The sequence below is a fragment of the Cyprinus carpio genome, chromosome B11 (assembly GCF_018340385.1).
Source record: "Cyprinus carpio isolate SPL01 chromosome B11, ASM1834038v1, whole genome shotgun sequence".
NCBI classification, from domain to species: domain Eukaryota; kingdom Metazoa; phylum Chordata; class Actinopteri; order Cypriniformes; family Cyprinidae; genus Cyprinus; species Cyprinus carpio.
Window position 1 is genome coordinate 20,106,117 of NC_056607.1, and position 22,342 is coordinate 20,128,458.

The 22,342-nt window shown below is 37.5% G+C and overlaps 2 protein-coding genes across 7 annotated transcripts in view; both read right to left on the reverse strand.

The window, feature by feature from the left end:
* slc4a10a (solute carrier family 4 member 10a) overlaps positions 1-14,348 on the reverse strand; it is a 42,908-nt gene extending 28,560 nt beyond the window's left edge. For 3 of the 6 annotated variants that reach the window (XM_042734464.1, XM_042734468.1, XM_042734469.1), the window contains exons 1-2: positions 14,099-14,346; positions 8,689-8,715 (exon numbers count right to left, since the gene is read on the reverse strand). In XM_042734464.1, coding sequence (XP_042590398.1) covers positions 8,689-8,715; positions 14,099-14,146 — 75 coding nt within the window. In that variant the 5' untranslated portion in view covers positions 14,147-14,346. Of the gene's footprint in view, positions 1-5,969; positions 6,424-8,688; positions 8,716-14,098 lie in introns of those variants that run through there. The other 3 variants (XM_042734465.1, XM_042734466.1, XM_042734467.1) reach the window with 3 other exon arrangements.
* A 796-nt stretch (positions 14,349-15,144) lies between these two features.
* LOC109053479 (T-box brain protein 1-like) lies at positions 15,145-22,310 on the reverse strand. Its single transcript, XM_042734470.1, has 6 exons — positions 20,436-22,310; positions 19,962-20,116; positions 19,584-19,705; positions 18,726-18,884; positions 18,571-18,632; positions 15,145-17,035 (listed from the first exon to the last, which is right to left on the reverse strand). Exons 1-6 carry the CDS (start codon positions 20,939-20,941, stop codon positions 16,495-16,497), a joined length of 1,545 nt encoding a protein of 514 aa, XP_042590404.1. The 5' UTR covers positions 20,942-22,310; the 3' UTR covers positions 15,145-16,494.
* Positions 22,311-22,342: the final 32 nt, after the last annotated feature.

Consider the following 22,342-nt stretch of genomic DNA (forward strand, 5'->3'; position numbering starts at 1 on the left):
AGCGTCCATTAACTGCAGAAGTGCATGTACATGTATATTCACACTACATTCCTGAATAGCAATGGATCTCATCAGACAGCAGACTGAATAGTAAGAGTTCCTGCTCTGAAAGGCTCTTTTGTGCCTACCAGTAAGAATTACGATCTGAATTTACACTAACATCTTCATTCTCCAGCCCTGATAGCATTCTCAAAGTCTTCTCTCTGCATCTAAGGAGAGCTCGGTCAACTCTTTCCACTAATAACGCAAAATTGCATTGAGACAAAGAGGCACTATGAGGACACGAGGATGTATAATCCTTCATCAAATGCATGTTTTTATGATGACATCAGATCAAGCATTAGATCATAACGGTTAGTGTATTAAAAAGTTGTGTCATATATCTATATACATATATATTTGGTGCACAACGGATGTGACTTTTCTGCTCCATCTAGGGTGAGTGAACTATAATGAGCAGGATCGCCGGATCGCTTTATGCTCAGGGTTATCAAGGAAGCTTAATGCAAAGAATAATTGCTAAACTACAGCAAGCCGAGAATTGTGTTAGGATTTGTATAGCACCACGATTTCATCACAACTCCTAAAGGCTCTGCAGGAGATGAAAGAAGATCAGATACTCCTGGACTAATGATTCTCTCACTCCTGAAATCACAGCAGACAGAGTCGCCTCTGAGGAGGAACGTCCAGTCAACTGTGGCTGAACTGAAGCTGAGGGCCTGGAGGCTCCTTCAGGCGATGTTCTCTCGAAAGTACAGCATAAATATACAACGGAAGTTTAAAGGTGACACACATGCAAATGTTGAGTTGAAGACCCCACAAAATGGCTTAATAAGTGCAGTTTTCTGTCCTTTGTTGATGCATTTCCTTTTGAAACAGGAAGTTAGGGGCAAATAGATTCTGATGTCATAGGGGGCTGTAAGTCATATTCATTGCAGATCAGAATTTATGACACACAAACATGATTTTTAAACAAAACAATACATCTCTGTAAACTACTTATATAACATTGTACTGAAACGATCCATTATTGGTTAACGCAGGATAAAACTTATTTTAAAAAATATTTATTAAATAAATTTATTATGGAAGCCACAGATATTTAATTTCTTAAAAATGATTTTCATGGTATAGATAACCAATAAATTAAAATTCTATAATGTTTTGTCTAAATGAATTATAAATAAAACACCAAAAACACAGAATTATTAATAGTGATTTTAGACATCACAATCACAACATTATAATGTACAGTATGAAAAATGTATATTAATTTTGAGATTAGTATAAAATTAAATTTATAGGTCACAGTGTTAAATTTTAGGTGTTTTAATGATTAACTTGTAAAAATAAGAGAAATAAGCAAAGTTAAAGGGGTCATATGATGCCTATTGCGGATGATATTTCCTTTCTCTTTGGAGTGTTACAAGCTCTTGGTGCATAAAGAAGATCTGTAAAGTTGCAAAGACTAAAGTCTCAAATCCAAAGAGATATTCTTTATAAAAGTTAAGAGTCAACCACTCCTACCTAAAACAGCTCGTTCTAACATGCCCCCACATGTCTACGTCACGATGTGTTCACAGAAAGAAAGGTGTAACTTTGATTCTCCCGGGTCCCGCCGGCGCCATGTTGTGGAGACGCTGTTTCGTTGTGAAAGCAAAAAAACTTTGTTCCAAAAGAGGACACAACTAGAAATCAGTGGTTAAGTTGTATTTACAACACTGTTCCAGAACAGTTCAACCCAAATGTTCAGATGTGTGCAGCACATTTTATGGAGGACTGTTTCCTGATCCTGGGAGAAAAGACTACAATGCCGGCTGTTCTGACTCACAGTCTGTAAGTACATTTACATATTTAAAGGATTTTCCCCTGACAATTCAGACGCGAGTTTTGAGCCGTGTAGAGTAGCGCTTGTTGTTTGTCACTTCTCTGATCACAAATGCAGGCATGGTTTTATGTTTACGTGGCGTGATGCAACACAATGTGTAAAAAGACAATATAAGTCAGCGGTTCTCAATTCCAGTCCTCGCGTCCCCCTGCTCTGCACATTTTGTATAGAGCCCGACCGATATATCGGCCGGCCGATATTATCGGCCGATATGAGCTAATTGCATTTAAATCGGCATTGGCGTTTATAACGGCCGATGAAACATAAAAAAACAGAGTCTCATGCTTCACTCATGTTATGAGTGTTGCATAGTTTGCCCACCAGAGGGAGCTCTGCAGCTCCCCAGTTGACAACAGCGCCAGAAATCCACTACAGAAGAAAGCTATCAGCCGAGCCACTGAGATGTACTCTTTTGACGGTGAGTCTGTTGTTCGTAATGTGGATTTATTGTGGATTTAGTTCATACACTGTATATAAAAACAGTGTGGTAGTTCTAGCTAACGGTCATTATCACTTCTAAATATTCTGTAACATCACTTACAGCCGCTAATGCATTGCTATATTAGATTAGCCACAAAGCTAATAGCATGTTTATCAGTGGAAGAGCGCGAACGTTAATAAGAGGTCAAACTATAACGTTAGCGTTTAACTTATTCTAAATATATCTGCAGTGTTTCCCACATAATGACCGCGTAACTGTGGCAGGGGGGCGCATGTAAGTTAGTCAATGACTAGAAGTTATGTACAGCGTGCCTCGAAAAAACAACAACTGTTACGTTATTCTAACGCAAACATAGGTTCCTTTTTAGCAGGCCCCTTAAATGCTTGGTATTAACTTGTTTGAAGGTGGTTCTTCTCAAAATTAACAGCGGTGTGTTCATGACACTAACGTTAACCATTCAACTTCGAATTGATTCCGTAATCATCCGGTAACAGTAGGCTAACTTTACGTTCGCCAGCGCATGACGATGTTTTGATTCAGACTGCACAAAGAGAAGAGTAGAAGATATACGGGTCCGTTGTGAATGTGTCTGTGAGAGCAAATATAGTGTAGTTACAGTAACTACAGTAGGTGCGTCAGAAATGATTAAACCAGAGGGGACATGTAAATAAATGTGAGCTGAACAAGCGCTTTTTTTCTTCTTTTTTTACAGATTGTTTCAAAGCAGCTTTACAGACATAACAGGAAAATGTTGTAATAATATAGTTAAATATAAGTAGGTAATAGGTAATACCTATTGCTTGACAAATAAAAAATATATATATATATATTTCTCTATATTTCTCATTTTTGCCTATGTAGGAGATCCCTGTTTATTATTATTATAATTCTAATGATGACATGAGTAATGATACATGGTGATATTATTAATACACATGCTTATTCTTTCTCTGTCTCTCTTTCTGCCCTACAGATGGCTGAAAAAGGTGAACGCTGTAGCAGCAAAGTGTGGGACTACTTCTGCAAAGATTCCTCTAATGCAGTGTTCTTTTGATCATTAAAAATATATATACTTTTGATGTGCAATTGTTTAGTCATTGAGACTGTAATCTAAGGCTTTTTTTTAACATAATCCCTTCTGGAAAATGGTTTATACAGCCCACATACATAGAAAAGGAAGATATTTTGCTATTGAATGTTGTGTAAGTGTAGTTTATAGGAAATGGGTCTAATATCCAGTTTATTTTCAAAATCAAGATATCGGCTTATAAATCGGCTCTTTTCGAGTTAATATCGGCATCGGCATCGGCCCCCAAAAATCCATATCGGTCGGGCTCTAATTTTGTATGTTTCTCTTATAGCTTAAGACGTTTGTTCTATTCAAACGCAAGTGCCCTGTGAAGTGGACATCACAGGATATTCAACCATGATTCCAGTTCATAGCGAACGTATATGTTCCATTCAAAGTACATTGAAGTGTGCGAGATGTGAATTTAAATTGTACTTATTTACAGAGGTATATGATGTCACACTTGTTCGTGAGTGAAGACGTTGCGCAGTGCAAATCCGTGAATGAATGTTCCGAAGTGAAGTAAACTTCAACAGATTTCCCCTGCTCAGGGAGTAGGGGGCACTGAACACTGTGTAGGGACCATGTCAATGGGAACACAGTTCATGCACTGAGCTCACTTCTAACGAGCTGATTATCTGAATCAGGTGTGTTAACAAAGAGAGACATGCAAAATCTGCAGAGCAGCGGGTCGCGAGGACTGCAATTGAGAACAGCTGGTATTGTCATTAAAATCTGTAATTATGTCCCCACTGGATGCAACAAATGCCTCGTTTATAATGGGTTTTAATGTTTTTGTCTCTGCGCTCCTGGACACATGGCATCACAGTATAGTTAGGGGCATAACATTTCCGTCACACGCTTGAGTTATTCGGCCAATCACAATGCACTGGATAGCTGGCCAATCAGAGCACACCTCGGTTTTCAAAACAATGAGCTTTGTAAAAATCGACGCATTTCAGAAAGGTGGGGCATAGAGGAGAAACAATAATGTACAGTATGTGGAAAATAATGTGTTTTTAGAAACTTAAACTGCTTAAACCCATTTCATTACACCAAATACACAAAATAATGTTATTTTTTTAACAACATCATATGACCCCTTTAAAGATCCACCATCGATTAACAATTTATTGTTATCGTTAACTAAAACTATTACAAAACATTTTGTTAACTAAAATAAAGCTAAAATGAAATATACTTAATAGATGCATTTTTAAAAAATGTTTCCTAGGCAACTAACTGATATATTTAAGTACTAAAATTAGTAACTGATATAAAACAGATATTAAAAAAAATTAATTAAAACTATTTGGAAATTTGAAGAAAAAAAATCTAATAAAAATCGGGGGAAAAAAATAATAATAACAAATTAAAGCTAATTCAAAATGAAAAAACTATGCAAATAATACTAAAATAACACTGATATTAACCAATATTGTTGAGTATTTAACAATAGAAGCAGCACAAATCATTTTGGTGTGGTCATTTTATAATTTTGTGTCGCTTAGTCACATTGGATTTGCCGTAAACAGGTCTTTGCACACCGAAATGCTATCACTTCCTGTTAATCTTCTTCAGCACACAAAGCTCTGCATGCAGTTTTCTGGATCACTATGCCTTGTGGCCCAATTCTGCCTATGAAACTTTATTAAATGATAACGTGCATTTGCTGCATGCAGCCTTTTTCACAGAAGATCGCTCTTCAGCACAGCGCCAGATCATGATGCCAGACCCTTTAAACAACCGAAACAGAACAGTATGTCACCAGCCATCGGTCACGTTATTCATCCACTCTGTTCGTCTGTCCTAGAGATTTCTCTGCATGTAAGCCGCCAAAACCATGTGATCGCGCAGTAACGACCGAGAGCGGTGAGAGAGGGGATTATTGGGGTAGCTGAAGAGGCTGAGGGGGGATGAATGGGATCTGTGCCGTTCGATTGGTTGAGAGCGGTGGGACTGGTCCCTACAGATGGCTGCAGTTACCATGGCAATGGAAGGATCAGCATCAGCATCCTTCCAGAGAGCCAAAAGCGGCACACACTAGCATTATGCTCACACAAACAGTCCATGCCTCATCAGCAAATTAAAACACACATTTACAGCTTTGTTCGTCATCGACCTAAATATTTGGATATGATGTTTTCTTCCTCTGACCTTGCCGTCCTCCATTTTTCACTCCGTATATGCTATTTATGTCCTCACATTTATGCACACATTTGCTCCATTATTCCTTCTAATGCTCATCCTTTCGGTTTGAATCAGCCTCATCCCCTCCGACAACCAGATACAATTCCTTTCCCTCAGAGATGAAAGATGAAAAGGACACAAGGAGAGAGAGGAAAAGACGAGAAACCATGGGAAGGAGGTACTAAAATAGCTCCAAGAACACGCAAACAGGAAGGTTGAGAGAAAGAGTGTAGGAGAAGATAACAACCAGAATGAAAAAGGCATCTTTAGCCATTATATAACAAGAATCCAATTCTGAATCAACCGCGTCTCAACAGATGCACACAAACACTCTCAAGGACACGCCAGAGACACCAGGCTCTCGGGACGCTCTATCCTACCTGACAGTTTAAGCCAGTATTCTCCGAGGATCTGTGCTGCATGCTGTCTGCAGCGAGTCCCGACGACCGTCCCTTATCCCAAGGAGAGGAAATGTGTGGAGAGGACACACTAAAGAGCAGCTGAGGTTCCTCTGCGCACCTCTCACCGCGCTTCCCCTTCTGACACGGTGGGAGCCCTGTTCACAGAGGCTGTGTTGTCCAACTGTTGAGAACGAGACGTGCAGCCTGTGTTTGACAGGCGTCTGTCCACCAATGGGAGTGGAGATTAGAGCACCGACATCACTGGCTGCGTGGACTGGTATCTGAGCTCGGGCTGTATGAGCGCGTGTGCTCAGTGATTCACGCTCTGTGTGTGAGTATTTTGGATGGTGTGTGCTGAGCTCCCTCCTCTCTGTGTTCCAGCTAAAACTTAAACATCCTAATGTGTCTCGTGGATAATGGGAAATGTAGTGTTTCAACCTTTAGCTGTTTTAGGAGACACGGAGTGCCGTTTCATTTTTAGGAGCCATTTAAAGCTAGGCTATATATTTATAAAATTAGAGGTTTTTATATTACATTTTTTGTGCTATTAGAATCAGTTTTAAGATTTTGCCCACACACATTCAAATATCCAAGCTCTACAAGTAAAATTCTTCATTTTCTATTTGTGTGCCTTAAAGAGATAGTTTACCCAAAAATGAAAATTCTGTCATTAATTACTCACCCTCTTGTCGTTCCAAACCCATAAAACCTTTGTTCATCATTGGAACACAAATTAAGATATATATGATGAAATCTAAGAGCTTTCTGACCCTGCATAGACAGCAACACAACTACCAAGTTCAAGGCCCAGAAAGGTAGTAGGACATCGGTAAAATAGTCCATGTGACATTAGTGGTTCAACCATAATTTTATGAAGCAATTTATTTTCATCTGGCCACAAAAAAAGTATTCTCGTAGCTTCATAAAATTACGGTTGAACCACTGGTCACATATTTTATGTCCTACTACCTTTCCCGGCATTGAACATGGTAGCTGTGTTGCTGTCTATGGGAGGGTCAGAAAGCTCTCAGATTTCATCAGAAATATCTTAATTTGTGTTCCAAAGATGAACAAAGGTTTTATGGATTTGGAATAAGGCTGTAACATAACAAAATGTGGAAAAAGTTGTGGGAAAAGCATTGTGAATACTTTCCAGATGCACTGTATAGTTAAAATTATCTGTTGATTATCAATGATTTGACCAGAAATTCCTTATCGATACCAGTGATATTTTATTATCACCAAGATGCTATTAGAACTTTTATTAATATTTTGCATTTATTTATTTATTTCATGGTAGTTTTAGCAATTAAGTTGTGTGTTTTTGTCATTTCCATTTTTTTTTTTTTTTTATATTTGATTGAAATAAATGAAGTTTAGTTTTTGTATATTTTATCTTATATTTAGTTATCTTATCTCAATTCAGTTTAGATTTTTATGGTTTTAGTCCAACACACATCTACTCATCATTTGCCCATTCATGTCATTTTTGCCAGCTTTCACATTCATTAGAATCAACATTTCCAGCAAACCTCTCAGGCGCATCATTTGACAAACCAGCTCTTGGATACTAACATTCCCACAAGCACTGTGGGTTTTTAAGCAGGGTGTGTTTGGTTATTAAAGTGATGAATCGAGCATGCAGTCCTATAAATCTCTGCTTATAGAGACATGTAGCAGGCTGAGGTTCCCAACAGGTCTCAGGACCTGTCCACACGGAGACGCATTTAGCTGTATACACAAAAAATTTTGTATCATATTGCCGTTTCGCCCAGACGGATCCGGCGTTTTGAGAGAGTAAAACCACTATTTTTTGAAACCGGTAAATCTAAAAACGACAGCCTTGCATTTTTGTGTGTACAGCTAATCCATTTGTTTTGTGAAACGATGTCATCACCCCATGTCTCTCCCCTAGTCAGACACCACTACGTCACGTAACAGCAACAACAACATGAACAAACACTGAACAATTGTCTTTTATTAACTAACATTAACACAGATTAATAAATGTATTGTTTCATGTTTGTTTGTATACAGCGCGCAAGGTTTATTAGCATAGTCCAAGTCTTTTTCTCCGTTTTTAGTGTAACTCTGTGGCAGACTTACAGCGCCACATACTGGTCTGGCATGTGTATACTACATCGTTTTGTGTCGGTTTCGTGGTTCTGTGTGTACGCACATATTTGTTGAGATGAGGGAAAAAAAACAATGGATAGGGAAAGCTCTGGCTTCGTGTGGATGTAGCCTCAGAGCCCTATGTCCTCCAGAGCAGCATGCTTCCCCCGGTCAAGCCGTCTGCTCATACTGGCTCCTCTCCAGCTCACTATATGACCAACACTACATGCTGTCCTCTCTCTAGGCTCACAGCCGCTCTAGACTAAACAAAGAATGGTGCTTAAAACATCTCAATATCTCTTAAACTCTCCCGGTGACCAAAAACTTGTGGATGGAGATTTGAATTAACAGCTAGTGACAAGCTTTACTGCGTGCCTACAAATATCCAGTCAAGCGGCATCAGTCTCACATGGAGACATTAAAAATTGACTGACAGTAAGTCACAATGAATCGCATCATTTGGATGCATGAAACCAGACACTCGCTCACTCTCGCAAACAAAACAGTAATTAAATCCAAAGTCCACTGCATTGTGTGCATGCTGTGAAAAGCATAACATAGGAAATGAAGAACTGGGACTCACCCCGTTATCACTAGCAGGACTCTGAACCTGCAGAGGAGCAGAAAGGCAATAAAATCACTCGCACCATCACTGAGTATTTACACGACACACATCATTACAGTCAGAACGAGCTCAGACTTTTACAAACTACAAGCAATCGTTTTTAAAAGCACATACATAAAAAACTTCAACCATAATGTTGTGTTCTGGTCGTTTTGCATACAGCGTATAATTATAGTCATTTTTGCACTGATTGGGATTTTTTCCCCACCTTGTAACACTTGTGATTTGAGTTTATCAGACCCTCCAGGATTTCAAAAAAAATTTTTTTGTGATTTTTGTCATCAAAATGACTGATTTTGCTGTGGCTTTTCTCAAAATTTGCGATGATATTTGCGGCATTTCTTATTGTTTTGCAGTGAAAATATACCACAGACAACATTCTTCTAACACTGTTATGGATTTTCTGACTTCGAGAACCACTGTAGGTCTCCAGACTAACGTTCGATGACACCAGCACCAGTGACATTAAGTGCTACAGAAGATGGCACCAGCACCTGACAGTAAAGCACTCAAACTAATCACACATGTACATCTCGGAGACATCTAATGTCTGCATTTACATATGCAAGATGTATTTTTAAGGGTGCTTGTTCATCTGCAGTACGTCTCTAAGATGTTTCCTGTCAGATGTCAAATAGACATTTATTAGACTGCATGTAAAACTGCTTCTGAGACGTTTATCAGAGTACACAGCAGATGATTCCCAGATCTTTAGCAGACGTCTTACAGATGTAATAAATATTTTATTACATCAGATAAAATGTATTTTTATTACTGTCATTCATAATGTCTAAATATAATTTAATGAATACAAAAATATATAGGCTATATTAGGGAGTGGAAATGGCCTATAAGTACTTCTCTGCAGCCATCTACTAGTGGTCATTTAATTTTAATTTAATTTTTATTTTTAAATAAGTGTTTGCTTTCCTACATTATGAAACTTTTAGTTTTATACATGGGGGAAACCTATTAAGGATGAACAAATATCGTCACATTAAAAATAACTTTCAAATTCGGTAATACTTAAAGCTTTGAAGTGCTGGGAAAAGTTGTGTGAAGCATTTAAAATCACTCGAAAACATTAGACCATTTCTGCCACAAGTTGTTCCTGTAGTTTTACTGTTAAATCCATGGTGAACGGTGGTGAAGATTTGTGTTTATTGAACAATGTTTTTCCTGGTTTCCACATCAGTGGCGTTTGTTCTGATATCAGCTTTAACAGAATTCTGCGCCGAATTTGAATGCTTCTCACAAGATTTCACAGAGATGTTATTGTTTCTGTGGGGAATTGGACTGCTTTCTTCACTGTATCTCCCAGCACTGTGTATAACAGTGTCGTGTGATCGAGACCAGCCCGCGGCTGTGGCTCGAGCAGATACACGGTCTGCGCTGCGTAGCCCGAACTAGTAGCGCGGATTCGTTCCGCTTTCGGTTTGTTTATCCAATGTAGCTCTTCTAAATCGGTCATGATGAGTACACAAGGCTGTTCATTCCATTTTTGGAACTAAAAAACAACCTTTCTTTGACTGAATGCGCATTGCGATGACGTCACGGGACGCTTCTAAGCCCAAATTCTGCGAAAATTTGCGATCTTTTGCGAAAATTGCGGAGTTTGCTTGATTTTGCGATAAATTCAGCGATCGCAAAATCGTGAAATCCTGGAGGGACTAGTTTATGCACCTCAGTTTTGGAGTGAAAAAAGCATTAGGCCTATTTGTGTATATAATTTTAGCAATGTTCACTCAAAAACTCAGCTCGGATCGATGATATCTATAACCAATCAAAAAAAAGTGTTGATAATCGTATATCAAGACAAGATATTTGTGAGGAATTTTTGTAGGCTGGTCATTTTTGAATAGGAACTACAAATTAGGTAAAGGTTTAACAGTAATTAGTATAAAACATATCAAGAAATGTTATCTTTGTTGGTTTCATGAATACTTTTGTAACATTTTCAAAACATGTTGACATGTAACAAATCTAAAAATGTCATGTGGTATTTACTTGGTGAAATCAAGTAAAAAATAATATTTTTTCCTTACACCTTGAATGCATATGAGTTTACTAACCTCGCCTTGTCCTAAAATATCAAATTATCCTATATTTTAAGAGATTTATTGACCTCAACACACAATTAAGATGGTCCACTCTATGATATCATATCCTGATTTGTTTTTTGTCCACACCATATCTATATTTTAGGTCCCGAAAGATAATAACTGTATATTCACAGAAGGACACTTTTGTCAAGTTTTACTCAAATATAATTGCTCTCAATGTTAGCAGACATGCACTAAAAGGCACAAAACTCTCATTTTGATTTTATGAGGCCTTAAAGGATTAACCACAGAATTAAAGACTCAACACATGATTCAGAAGATCAGATGAAGGAACAGTAGAAAACATGAATAAAAAAATGTTACTAATTCCTGTGTTAAGGCTGATAGACAAAGATTATTCACTCTTCTTTGACCTGTTTTATCTCACACAAATCAGCATTCAGGGCACCAGCTGCAGCTAAGCAGGCAGTGACTTGATGGTCAGAAAAGGCCCTCTGGGACTCAGATCACTGGCATCGGTTCAGCTCACATTGAGAGCTACAGTGAAATGTACCAGCCCAGTTGATTCAACCAGCGCACCAGAAACAATTCAACCGACCGCTGGATCTCTGCCAGCCCAGTGTTGATGGGTTCAATCTGTCCCTCAGCTCAGCCAAATGATCACAAAAATATATATTCTTATTTTTTACATTTTAGATTTGAGCAGCATTTTTATTTCTACATGTTGTAGAACCATTTCTACATGTTGTTCAGTTTTTCAGTCTTTATGCCATATATAATCTCAGAAGAAAAAGAAACATGGAAAAAAAGACTTTTAACTTAACTGGGACACTACCATTCAGAAGTTTGGGATCAAGAATTTTTGTAAAGAAATTAATAATTTTATTAAGCAAGGATGCATTAAATTGAACAAAAGTGACAAAGACATGTTAACAAAAAATTTCCATTTAAAAAAAATGCTGAACCTGAAAAAAAAAATGTATCACAGTTTACTCAAAAATATTAAATTGCTAATTTCAACTACTTTCAACACTGATAATAATAATAATAATAATAATAATAATAATAATAAAGGTTTCTTGAGCGGCAAATTAGTATATTAGAATTATTTCTGAAGGATCATGTGACACTGAAGACTGGCGTAATGATGCTGAAAATTCTGCTTTGCCATCACTGGAATAAATTAAATTTTTAAACATATTAAAACAGAAAACAATTATTTTAAATTTTAACAATATTTCACAATATTACTGTTTTTACTCTATGTTTTATCAAATAAATGCAGCCTTGGTGAGCATAAAAGTCTTCTTTCAAAAGCATTATTTAGTCTGACCGACACCAAACTTTTGACAGTAAAGCAAATGTACCATTTTTGCCTATTTTTACTAAGCAATGCTGGATATCATTAAAAGCTTGGATCCTGACAATATGATTTGATTAAGGCCCAAATCCTGAATGGAAACTTCTAATACATTCATCAACACTATGAATACTATCTTGGTGTACATCCGAGGTCAGCATCTGCTTTTTGTCTTGCACTACACTGTTCTAAAACTTTTTTTTTATGAATTTAGTGCATGGATGAAGTTCAAATTTATTTGTTCAAATGGTGGAAGTGACTGATAACACTTTGCTGCTGCATATGCACAAACTGTACTTAAGGATTTTGTAAGTGTACACCATCTTAGCAACGTCTGGAAACCTTTGAAATGTGCGCATAAGGGATTAGAAAGGAATGCAAACCACAAACACAGTGTGTATGGCTGTGAATATCTTCTGAGGAGCAGAGTGAGTGTGTTTCTTCACTCAAGACTGAACGGATGGCAGATCTTCTCAACTCCAGCACCAAACTGTCAGTGATGAAGGAGCAGAGACTCTGGCTCTGAGCCCATGTTAAGATGGCTGCTGCTTTTTTTGGGTTGATCCAATCAATGTTTTTTTTTTACATGGATGAAGAGCAATTACAGTAAGAGGCTAGAGAGTGCTGCTTATTTTGGGGTCACTTAACCAACAGATTATGAAACACAGGCAGGAAAATCCATGAAATATGCTGCAATTAATCAGGTGTTTGGGCTGTAAATCAATTTAATGTCAGTCCAAAGCTTTATGACTTTCTTTCTTATGCTGAGCACAAGAGATAATATTTTAAAGCACATTTTAACTGGTTTTGTCCGTACAGCGAAAGTCAGTGGGGTCCAAAACAAATGGACCTCACTGACTTTTACTGTATTGACAAAAATACAGTAAAGACCTTTCATATTCTATAGGGAAAAAAGCTATGCTTGTTTGAAATGAGAATTTTCAAACAGGCTCATTGGAAAAATGTGCCAGTTGCGACATTTCTGCACAATGACATACGAAACCTAACCAACAGTGTTAACAATAAAAATATTTTGCTGAAGCAACCATGCCATTTTGGCTTGCTTTTATAAGTCTTTAAGCTCTTTTATCATAATTTGTTTTTCACAGGACTCGTACCAAAGCACTTCGCAAATGCAATACCGTACCAGGTGAGCCAACGAGCAAGTTTACAAAATTAGAAAAGTCATAAGCCTAAATATAACATGCATGTGATGCAAATGTCAAAGTGTATAACTCAACCCAAATAACTCATTATAGTAAAAGTGTTTTGAACTACACAAAAATAATTTTTGTCTTTGTTAATTGATAATCTGCTCCATAATCATGAAAATAAATATTGTTGGTGATTTTAAGTGTGAATTTGATGAAAAACGGTATACTTTCTGTTTGGAGTTTTGCAAAAATGCAGGTAAAGGCTCACTTCTCCAATGAGCCTATGTTGGAACTATCTCTTTAAATTTGTATACAGTTTATGGCCTCCCCAACTGTACATACCCATGGCAATACATAGTAAATTAGGCCAACAGCTGAAATCAAATGTCACACGTGAAGGCCTCGTCAAATTCAAGACTAATGCAGGGGAATTTTGATGTAAGCAACTCCTGAGAATGCTGAACACACATGCATGCATCTGAACCCCATACTGTGTGTCATTACACATTACTAAACGTGTAATTAAAAGCATTATCCACGCAAGCCGGTGTGAACTAACGATAGTCACACTACAAACGCCGTGTCCTTGTAATGTGAAGCCATTTTCCCAGCAAAGGGGTCTGTATTAAAGGTGCGATGAATAATTAAAACACATTGTCTTCCAATGTTGGTGGGTTAATTATGGCCATAATGGGCTCGAACCACCGAACCCCGTTTTCCACCACACACAACAGCATCTCGCATTGTTCCTCACTGACGGACCCCACATGAAAGATAAAACAGGTTCTTACCGGAGGAAGCAGCGGCTCCATCTGCGCTCCTTGATCTTTCACATCCATCCCTGATATTCTGCCTTATACAGTCTTGTTCGTCTATGAAGGGTTGTCTCTGAGATACTGCTAGGAACGTAGAGAAAACGTCATGTATGTTGATGCGATGTAGTAACCGTTGGGTTTTTTTCGCTCTTTCTTCACTCGCGCGCGCTGCCTGCTCTCCTTCTGCGCGCGTCGTTTGTGCTCGCGTGACGCAACTACGACTGGCAGCACGTGAGTTAACGGAAACCACCGGGATATGTTAGATAAACGGATGAAACACTCCGGGGACAAACGGACACTTGAGGCTTCGGTTTACTAAATGTGAGAATACCGTTTATAGAGCGCGCAGGAGTTAAAAAATAATAATAATTTCCGACCTAAAACAAAAAAATGTCGCTTCTGGTTTAACAACTAAATTATATGGACTTAATTTAGTCAAAAAAGTTTTAATAGCCTATCACTGAATTAAAAAAAATAAAAATAAAAATGTCTTTCCTACAATTATTAACTTTTTATAGTCTCTTCAAATAATTTATTTGTATAGGGGACACGGGGCTAGTTACATAGGATTTATTTCCCTAACTATAGCCTAAATTTTACAAGGGTAGTGCCCAGAAAGTTACTTTTTTTAAATCCATGATGGATTTATATTTGAGAGATAGGTCAGTACCAGTAGTGGAATTACATTTACAGCATGAACAATTTATACAACATTATTTTTCAGAAAAAAAAAAAAAAAAAACTTTACACCTCTTAATTAAATGTAAACAGTTGCATATAGTGCTTTGCTGCTGGACTTTAACCGAGTAGTCAATAAACTCTTCCTTTGGCTCCATCTTGTGTGCATTTAAAAATATATATATATAAATAATCAAATAGAAGTTTTGTGCTGAAATAGTAAAGGAATAGTTCCCCCAAAATACTTTCATTAGTTACTCACCCTTATGGTGCTCAAAATCCATATTCTGTTATTTTTCTGTGGAACACAAAAAGGAGATATTTGTTAAATTTTAAAGCGCCAAAAATGTGGGAGTGCATGGAGGGTGTCACATATCACATTAAAATCCCCATAAAATTGCCCAATTTATTATACATGCACTATAGGCTAGTCCTCTCCAAGTCTTAAAAAATCAACATGACAGCTTTGTGTGAAAAATAGGATATAGAATGTGTTACGTCGTTTAGTAAAAATATCCCTATAGCCACGTTCATTCCACATACAAAGCAAGTGGCATTTACACGTCAAGCCAAACATAGCTGAATGAAATGGCTCAAAGTTAATTTTGAGTGAACTTTTATTTTTTATTCTTTTTTATTATTCATTCATTTATGCATGAAATGCGTCAAAAATACTAATGCGTGCTTTGTCCGGCTCTGTGAAGGTGGTCTCTGGTTATTTCGGGTTCAACAGCTGCTGAAGGAGCTTCATTCTTCACTTGATCCCTTCACTGTAATGTACACTGAGAGAGTTTGTAGCTGTATTTAGTGATAGATTCTGCTGCCGTGTATAATCCTATTGCTTATGAGAGAATTAAACTATTATTTCCTGCAGGTCAAGGACACAGTGTTCCAAAACCTGGTGAACTGTCTTGCATTCGTGCTAAGTGTCAGTGTAAAATATTTTAATTCACTCACACCGACTTGCAATCTTTTAACTACTACGTCAATAAATAAACAACCGAATTTAAGTTTTTATGGGATTTATTTATACTCAACCTCTGATAATCCATATAGGCTATACATCAAACATTCTGACAGCAGCAGGATGTCAGGACTTCACATTATAATATTCTATATTTCACAATACGCATCTAATTAAAAAAGACCTGTTCTTTATTAGTTAAGATAGCTACTGTTTTGATACATCACAATCTATACATTTTCATATTAAACAGCTGTGATTTTTAAGCTAATGGTAATTTATTTAGATTCGTTTACTGGGGATGTATATTGTAACAAATACAGACATGTTGGTCTTAACGTTTTTATAATACCACCACCAGATTATAGCCATATAAGATGTCGAATACAGCGTGTTTAGATAGGTGGGGATGTCAGTTCTCATTCATCTGCAATGGTGCAGTGTAACATGGAAATAAATTAATCCTTTATACATAAATCAACATCATAACATTATTTCCATATTAACAACATTTTAATTGCACACTCAGTCCAGGCGGGTTTATGTTTGTCTGTCAAAATTTTAAAAAAGTCAGATTATTTAATCCCATTTTTGGCCCTGTTCTGCATTCTTTCAGAGTCTGATCTGGACCGATAGAAGGATTTTTCAGTTGAGCCTCCTCCTAAATCCTTAAATCACTGGATTTGACAGATTTAATGGAAGTTTCGGTCCATGTCGAATCCGCGGCATCTTAACCTTCCAGCTCCTTAGAAACTCCAAGAGCTGACCGGTCCATTTCCAACATATCTCCATCCTCAGGTATGTAATATGATTGTGTTGATCTTTCAAGACCTGCATCTAGAACCCAGCCAGGCAGAATTGAGCTGGTTTTACTGCTGTTCTCTAGCGAACCCCGTGAATCCCATCCAGTGGCACTGGTGTAGTAATCCAGACTTGTACTAGTGCCACCAGTGAAAGGCAGACCTTTGACCCCCGCTGTGGCGTAAGAGAGCAGAGCTGCTGTGTTAATATCGGTTTCGTATAACGGAGAAGCAGTGGAAGACACAAGCCAGTGCTGCCCGGAGGCCAAGCTGCTCTCTTGGGATTGGTTTGAGGATGCAAGGCCAGGGTCAGGGGTAAGAGATGGAAAAAAGGACTTTGTGTAACTGTTGACAAACTGCTCCTGAAATAAAGTGCTTGTCATTGTGTACCGCGAGCCAGGCAGCATCTGAGTTTGTGGAGAGTCACCGAGTGTAGGGGTCAATCGGTCAGCGTCAGAGCCACTGTAACTTCTGCAGACAGAGAAGAAATTAGGTCACACGTTTTACGTTAGAATGTCCTTGTTACTGTTAGTGACACCAGGTTTTATTCACTAAGCGTGTGTATGTACAGATTTATGAATGAAATCTGCATACAAACACTTTCATGAACAAATTCTATTATACCCATAGACTGAATAAAACATGGACGTAGTGTCCGTGACGTCACCCGTAGGTTTCTGAAGAGCGTTTTTGAAGCCTAAAGTGGGCGGAGCCAGCCGTCGCCATCCAGGCAGCTCATCACCGTCCGTCACTCCTGCTCGCATAATCGAAAATGGGCAAAGAGGTGGGAGCTGGTTGCTGAAACCACGCCCACCTAGCTCGACGATGGTGACAGCCGCAGCAATCCACCTGTCACTCAAGTGGCCACGCCCTTAATTATGCAGAATTTTAAGGCTTAATAAAATTTAAATGGATGAGTTATAAAAAAAATTCACTCCCTCATAGTTGTCATGAAGGGCAAAATTAGCTACATAGACCAAAACCACTTTTTGTACCAGGCTGTAAACATTTTTTTCTGCTGTGAAGTTGGGCATTTTAACATGGGGAGTCTATGAGACTGACTTCCTTTTGGAGGCAGAGTTGAAATGCAGTTTTAGTCACTTCCTTGTTGGTTTCACGAGTGAGACCGGAAAGTTTCCGCTTGATTTCACCAAAAACTTTTATAGTAAAATGTTGTCTAAATTTATAATAAAATGCAGTAACAACTGAAACCACGTCTACGAAAAATACTCTTCTTGGTTTACTAAGCATGTGTACACACAAATCTGTGCATGAGACCTGCAAACAAACAATTTCACAAAACCATGATTCACCCAAAATTGTCATATTTTGGGTGAAATACAAAATTGTGAAAAATGTAGGATTAGCTGAAACCATACATATTCATAGTAACTCTGGGTTCACTAAGCATGCACAAATTTCGCCAAAAACTTTGTGCTAAAATTGACAGAAATATCTACAACAAAAAAGCACATACTCTGGGTGGCGTTATGATCATGTTAAGATAAAACTATATTTCATCTTAAATATTTCAATATATACAGTGAAAGAACAGCAGTGGAAGAAAGGCTGTGTTATATCTTGATCTGAGAGGTCACAATGAATAATAACAGCTGGCTAATGAGACATTTTGCGAGTGTTGTATGTTTGCTCAGAGTGACGAAAGGATATGGTTTGGGCGTGTTTTATGCAAATGACTAACCTTAAGCAAGTGGTTGCTCATTAAGAAAACTTTCACTGAAAAGTTCTCCTGTGCGTAAAAATCCTATATAATCCGCGCAAGTGTCAGTGTTAGTTAGTCCCACTGCATTTGTTATTAATTATTTTGATTTGGAATATGTGTAACAAATCAAAAATCCTTGTTATAATTATCAAATTACATTTATTTAAATTACATTTCAAATACATCATGTTAATTTCTGCAGTCAAGTCAAAATTCTAATTCAAATCAAAACCTGCAAGAGAAATAATTAGCAATGCATTAATTTGCATGGAAAGGCACTTACTTATCATAATTATCCCGAAATCCTTTCGCAAATGGATTGTGATCAATTTTTAGTTGTGTTATCTGAGGAAATAAAGAAACCTGTTCATTAAATCAGTTCATATAACAGTTTTCGTAATGTAATGTAAACGAATGCAGTGATAGACCAGTTCTTACATCTGTGTTCTGGTAAGCTGTGACAGCTATAAACTGTGTTTCGGGAAAGGTAGATGTCTGCACTCGATCAGGATCACTGGTATCTTCATCTCCACTCTTGTTTATTTCAATCACATGCACCCTCGGCTGATACTTATGGAGAGACTGTAGGACGATCATTTGAAGGACAAAGAAAAAATCAACATAAAAGGCTATTTTTGTTTCCCATTCCCATAAGAATCTTCACAAACCATATATAATAGTAATGAATATACTTAAACACACACACACAAATAAATATGACATGGCACATTACATTTTAAAGGGTTAGTTCACCCAAAAATTTAAATTCTGTCATTCCAAACCTGTAAAACCTTCGTTCATCTTCGGAACAAAAATCAAGATAAATCTGATGAAATCCGAGAGCTTTCTGACCCTGCATAGACAGCAATGCAACTGACACATTCAAGGCCCAGAAGGGTTAAAATCGTTCATGTGACATCAAGGGTTCAACCTTCATTTTAAGAAGCTACCAGAACACTTGTTGTGAACAAAGAAAACAAAAATAAAGACTTTTTCAACAGTTTTAATGATGTCCTTACTACCTTTCTGGGCCTTGAACGTGGTAGTTAATACTTTATGTTAACATAAAAGTGATTGTACCCCTAAATAGTCTTGTGAAGGTAATTTTTCATGTGCCAGCTGAAATTGGTTCGATGTTAACATTTGCTGCTGACAGTCATTGCAGGCAAATTAAAAATTCATTACAATATTGCCAATTACTCACCTGATGTCTAGCTTTTTCTGAACTCACCCTATACTAAAAGACTTCTACTGATTCTTATCATGAAGAGAAAATGAAATGAAATAAGAAATCACTTGAGTAGAGTTGCCGGAAGCTCCCTTGTTGTTCGTCAGCTTCAGTTTCCCAAAAGAGATGTCCTGACTCATCCAGTGCGCGCCGGTGTTTGGAGAGTCCGGGTGCATGTACACTCGGTTTCCTTTAACAATAAATAAATAAAATATATATATATATATATATATATATATATATATATATATATATATATATATATAAAATACATATGTTAAACGGAAATAACTAACATTATATTAACTGTAGACTATATTTATTAATATTTGAGTTGATGATTTTTTTCAGTGTATTTATAAACCTGGTTAAGAGGTTATTTGCGCTTAAAAACGGAGCAAAGCTTTATGATAAATTCCTCTTCAGTCGGTGGATTATTAGTTTACCCGTAACATTAGTGTCCGCTTTGCCGCAGGGAACCCATTTTCCGCCCTGAAACCTCCAGTGGTTCGGATCCGCCAGAATCACATCCACAACAATATTATAATGGCACGTCGGGTCAAGACCAGCAACACTAACACTTAGAAACGGAAACATCCGGCTGCAGGAAAATTAACCAAAAAAAAAAACAAATCAATTTTCCAAAAGTAAATAATCATTAAACAATTACATTAAAAATAAATAGGCCCTATAGACCAAAAAAATAATACTTTCCCAAAATGATCCATTTATACTAATTACCAACACTACAATTAACCTATAGGCTATTGGAATTAATAAAATATGAAAAAATATAATTTCAATATTACAGAGCCAAAATTATTAATTAAAAGTAATGCAGTCACTTTTGCTTTTTTTTTTTTTTTTTTTTTTTAATATAACCAATTTAAATAAAAATACATTTTAAAAAGTAGACTTACCGCCCCTGTTTGGTAAGGAGCATTTCTGTTTGGTGTCTGTGGAATTTGAACCACAGCGCGCGGTTGCAGAGGTAAACCTGGGCTTTTCCAGGATAGACGGCAGCGTTTGGGTAAGTTTGTCCGTACTGCTGTGAGTACGCGTAGCTCAGCCCATTGTACGGCCCGTTGCTGATGACTGGGTGAGGTGTCATGTAGGGACCGGAGAGTGGCGGGTGCGCGAGCACAGGCTGCCCCGAATACGCGAACATAGCAGAAGAGAAGGCGTAATCCGCCCGCGCGTGGCTTGAATCAGACAAATCACACTTGTCCGCACTTTCACTGTCGTCCCGTGCCGCGGAGACGTAGTCCAGAGCGTTTGAGGGGTTTCTCACCCCGGTGGAGAGTCTTTCCAACGGTGGCTCGTTCTCCAGGGTGTCCACGGCGGCGGCGATGTGCGTAAAAACATTGTCCGCACTCTCCGGTTTCTCGGACACTGCGGACGGTGAGGGAAGTTGTTGCAGGTGCATAACTCAGAAAGTTCTCGGAGTTAAAGGTGGGTTCAGACCTCAGACATGCGCTCTGCTGCATGTGCCAGGCTGTTTGAGCTCGTTCACTCCGAGCTTACTACAGGAATATGACGGGGCTCCGCGCTTGATAACAGCAGAATGGGCTGGTGTTTACATTTAGAGCAGCATTACAGCTGTAAGCGGGGGTTTTACTCCCGAATAGGTTGCATTGTATAAAATGTCCCTGCTATCTGATAACTGTTATTAAAATAACTGAGAAATAACTACAAAAAAAAAAAAAAAAACGTAAACTGCAGAATGAAAAAAAAAGAAGAATCGACTATTATTTTGTCAAAATGGTCTTGGTTTTGTTTTCAGCAGCGTTTGCAAATTGTTTTAAGTATTAACTTTTTATTATTTATTAATAGGCAGTTTTTTTTTCTTTTGCAAATCAGCTTGATGCTACTAGAAGAGAAATTAAAGTTAAACAGCTTTTCCACCTGATTTTTTTTTTTTTTTTTTACACAAAATCAATAGTGTTTGACGGTCAAGGGTCATCATTCCGATCATATTTTAGTCCCCTAGACTTTTTAAAGTGGTAATTCACCAAAATGAAGTGTTAAAAGCTTTTCATGGTGCTTTGATATGCCCATTATAATTGATAAAAATACCTATTGCATTTAAATATTTGATCATAAAATAAGGTCTTATCTTACACCAAGCATTTTGTCATGTCCCTGAGGCACTGAATTAGTGCTTATGAAGTTGACAAAATGTGCAGTGTTTACAATTTTTGGCAATGATAAATGTTTGTGTTCCTTTCTCATGAAAAATATTTTTTTCTAGAAAAAAGCAAGATATTTTATTTAAAAAAAACGATATAATTATTATAAAATATTTTAGCATAATGCCATGCTGTTGCGCTATTTTCATAACTCATGTATCGCTCCACAGACTCGTTTAAAATAATAGATAACTCACACGTACTTGCTCTTAAAACAGTTTGCAGTAACATTGGCTTGAAGACCTTCAGCATTGATTTTAATATATAAGGTGAGCATAAACATTCATCTTTGAAGGCAGTTACTGTGCAATATTTGCATTTGCTAAAAAAATCAGAACACAGAGATATATAGAAACAGATTTATAGAACTCTCAGATTCAAAGAGTTTGAAAAGAGGTGACTTCAAAATATTCCTGAAATCAAGCGAAACCTTTTAGATGGGAACAACCGTGTTTACCGAGCACACAAATAAATATTTCACACTGATGCTCACTTAAGCTACGTCCTGAAGTGCTGTCATCTTAAATAAGGTGTTTCAGTGTTGTTCTCTGAAAATCTCCCTCAGAGCCTGAACTTCAAGGGGAAATGCAAGGACAACTGATTTACACTGAAACTACAGTACATCCCTTTGCTGTAAT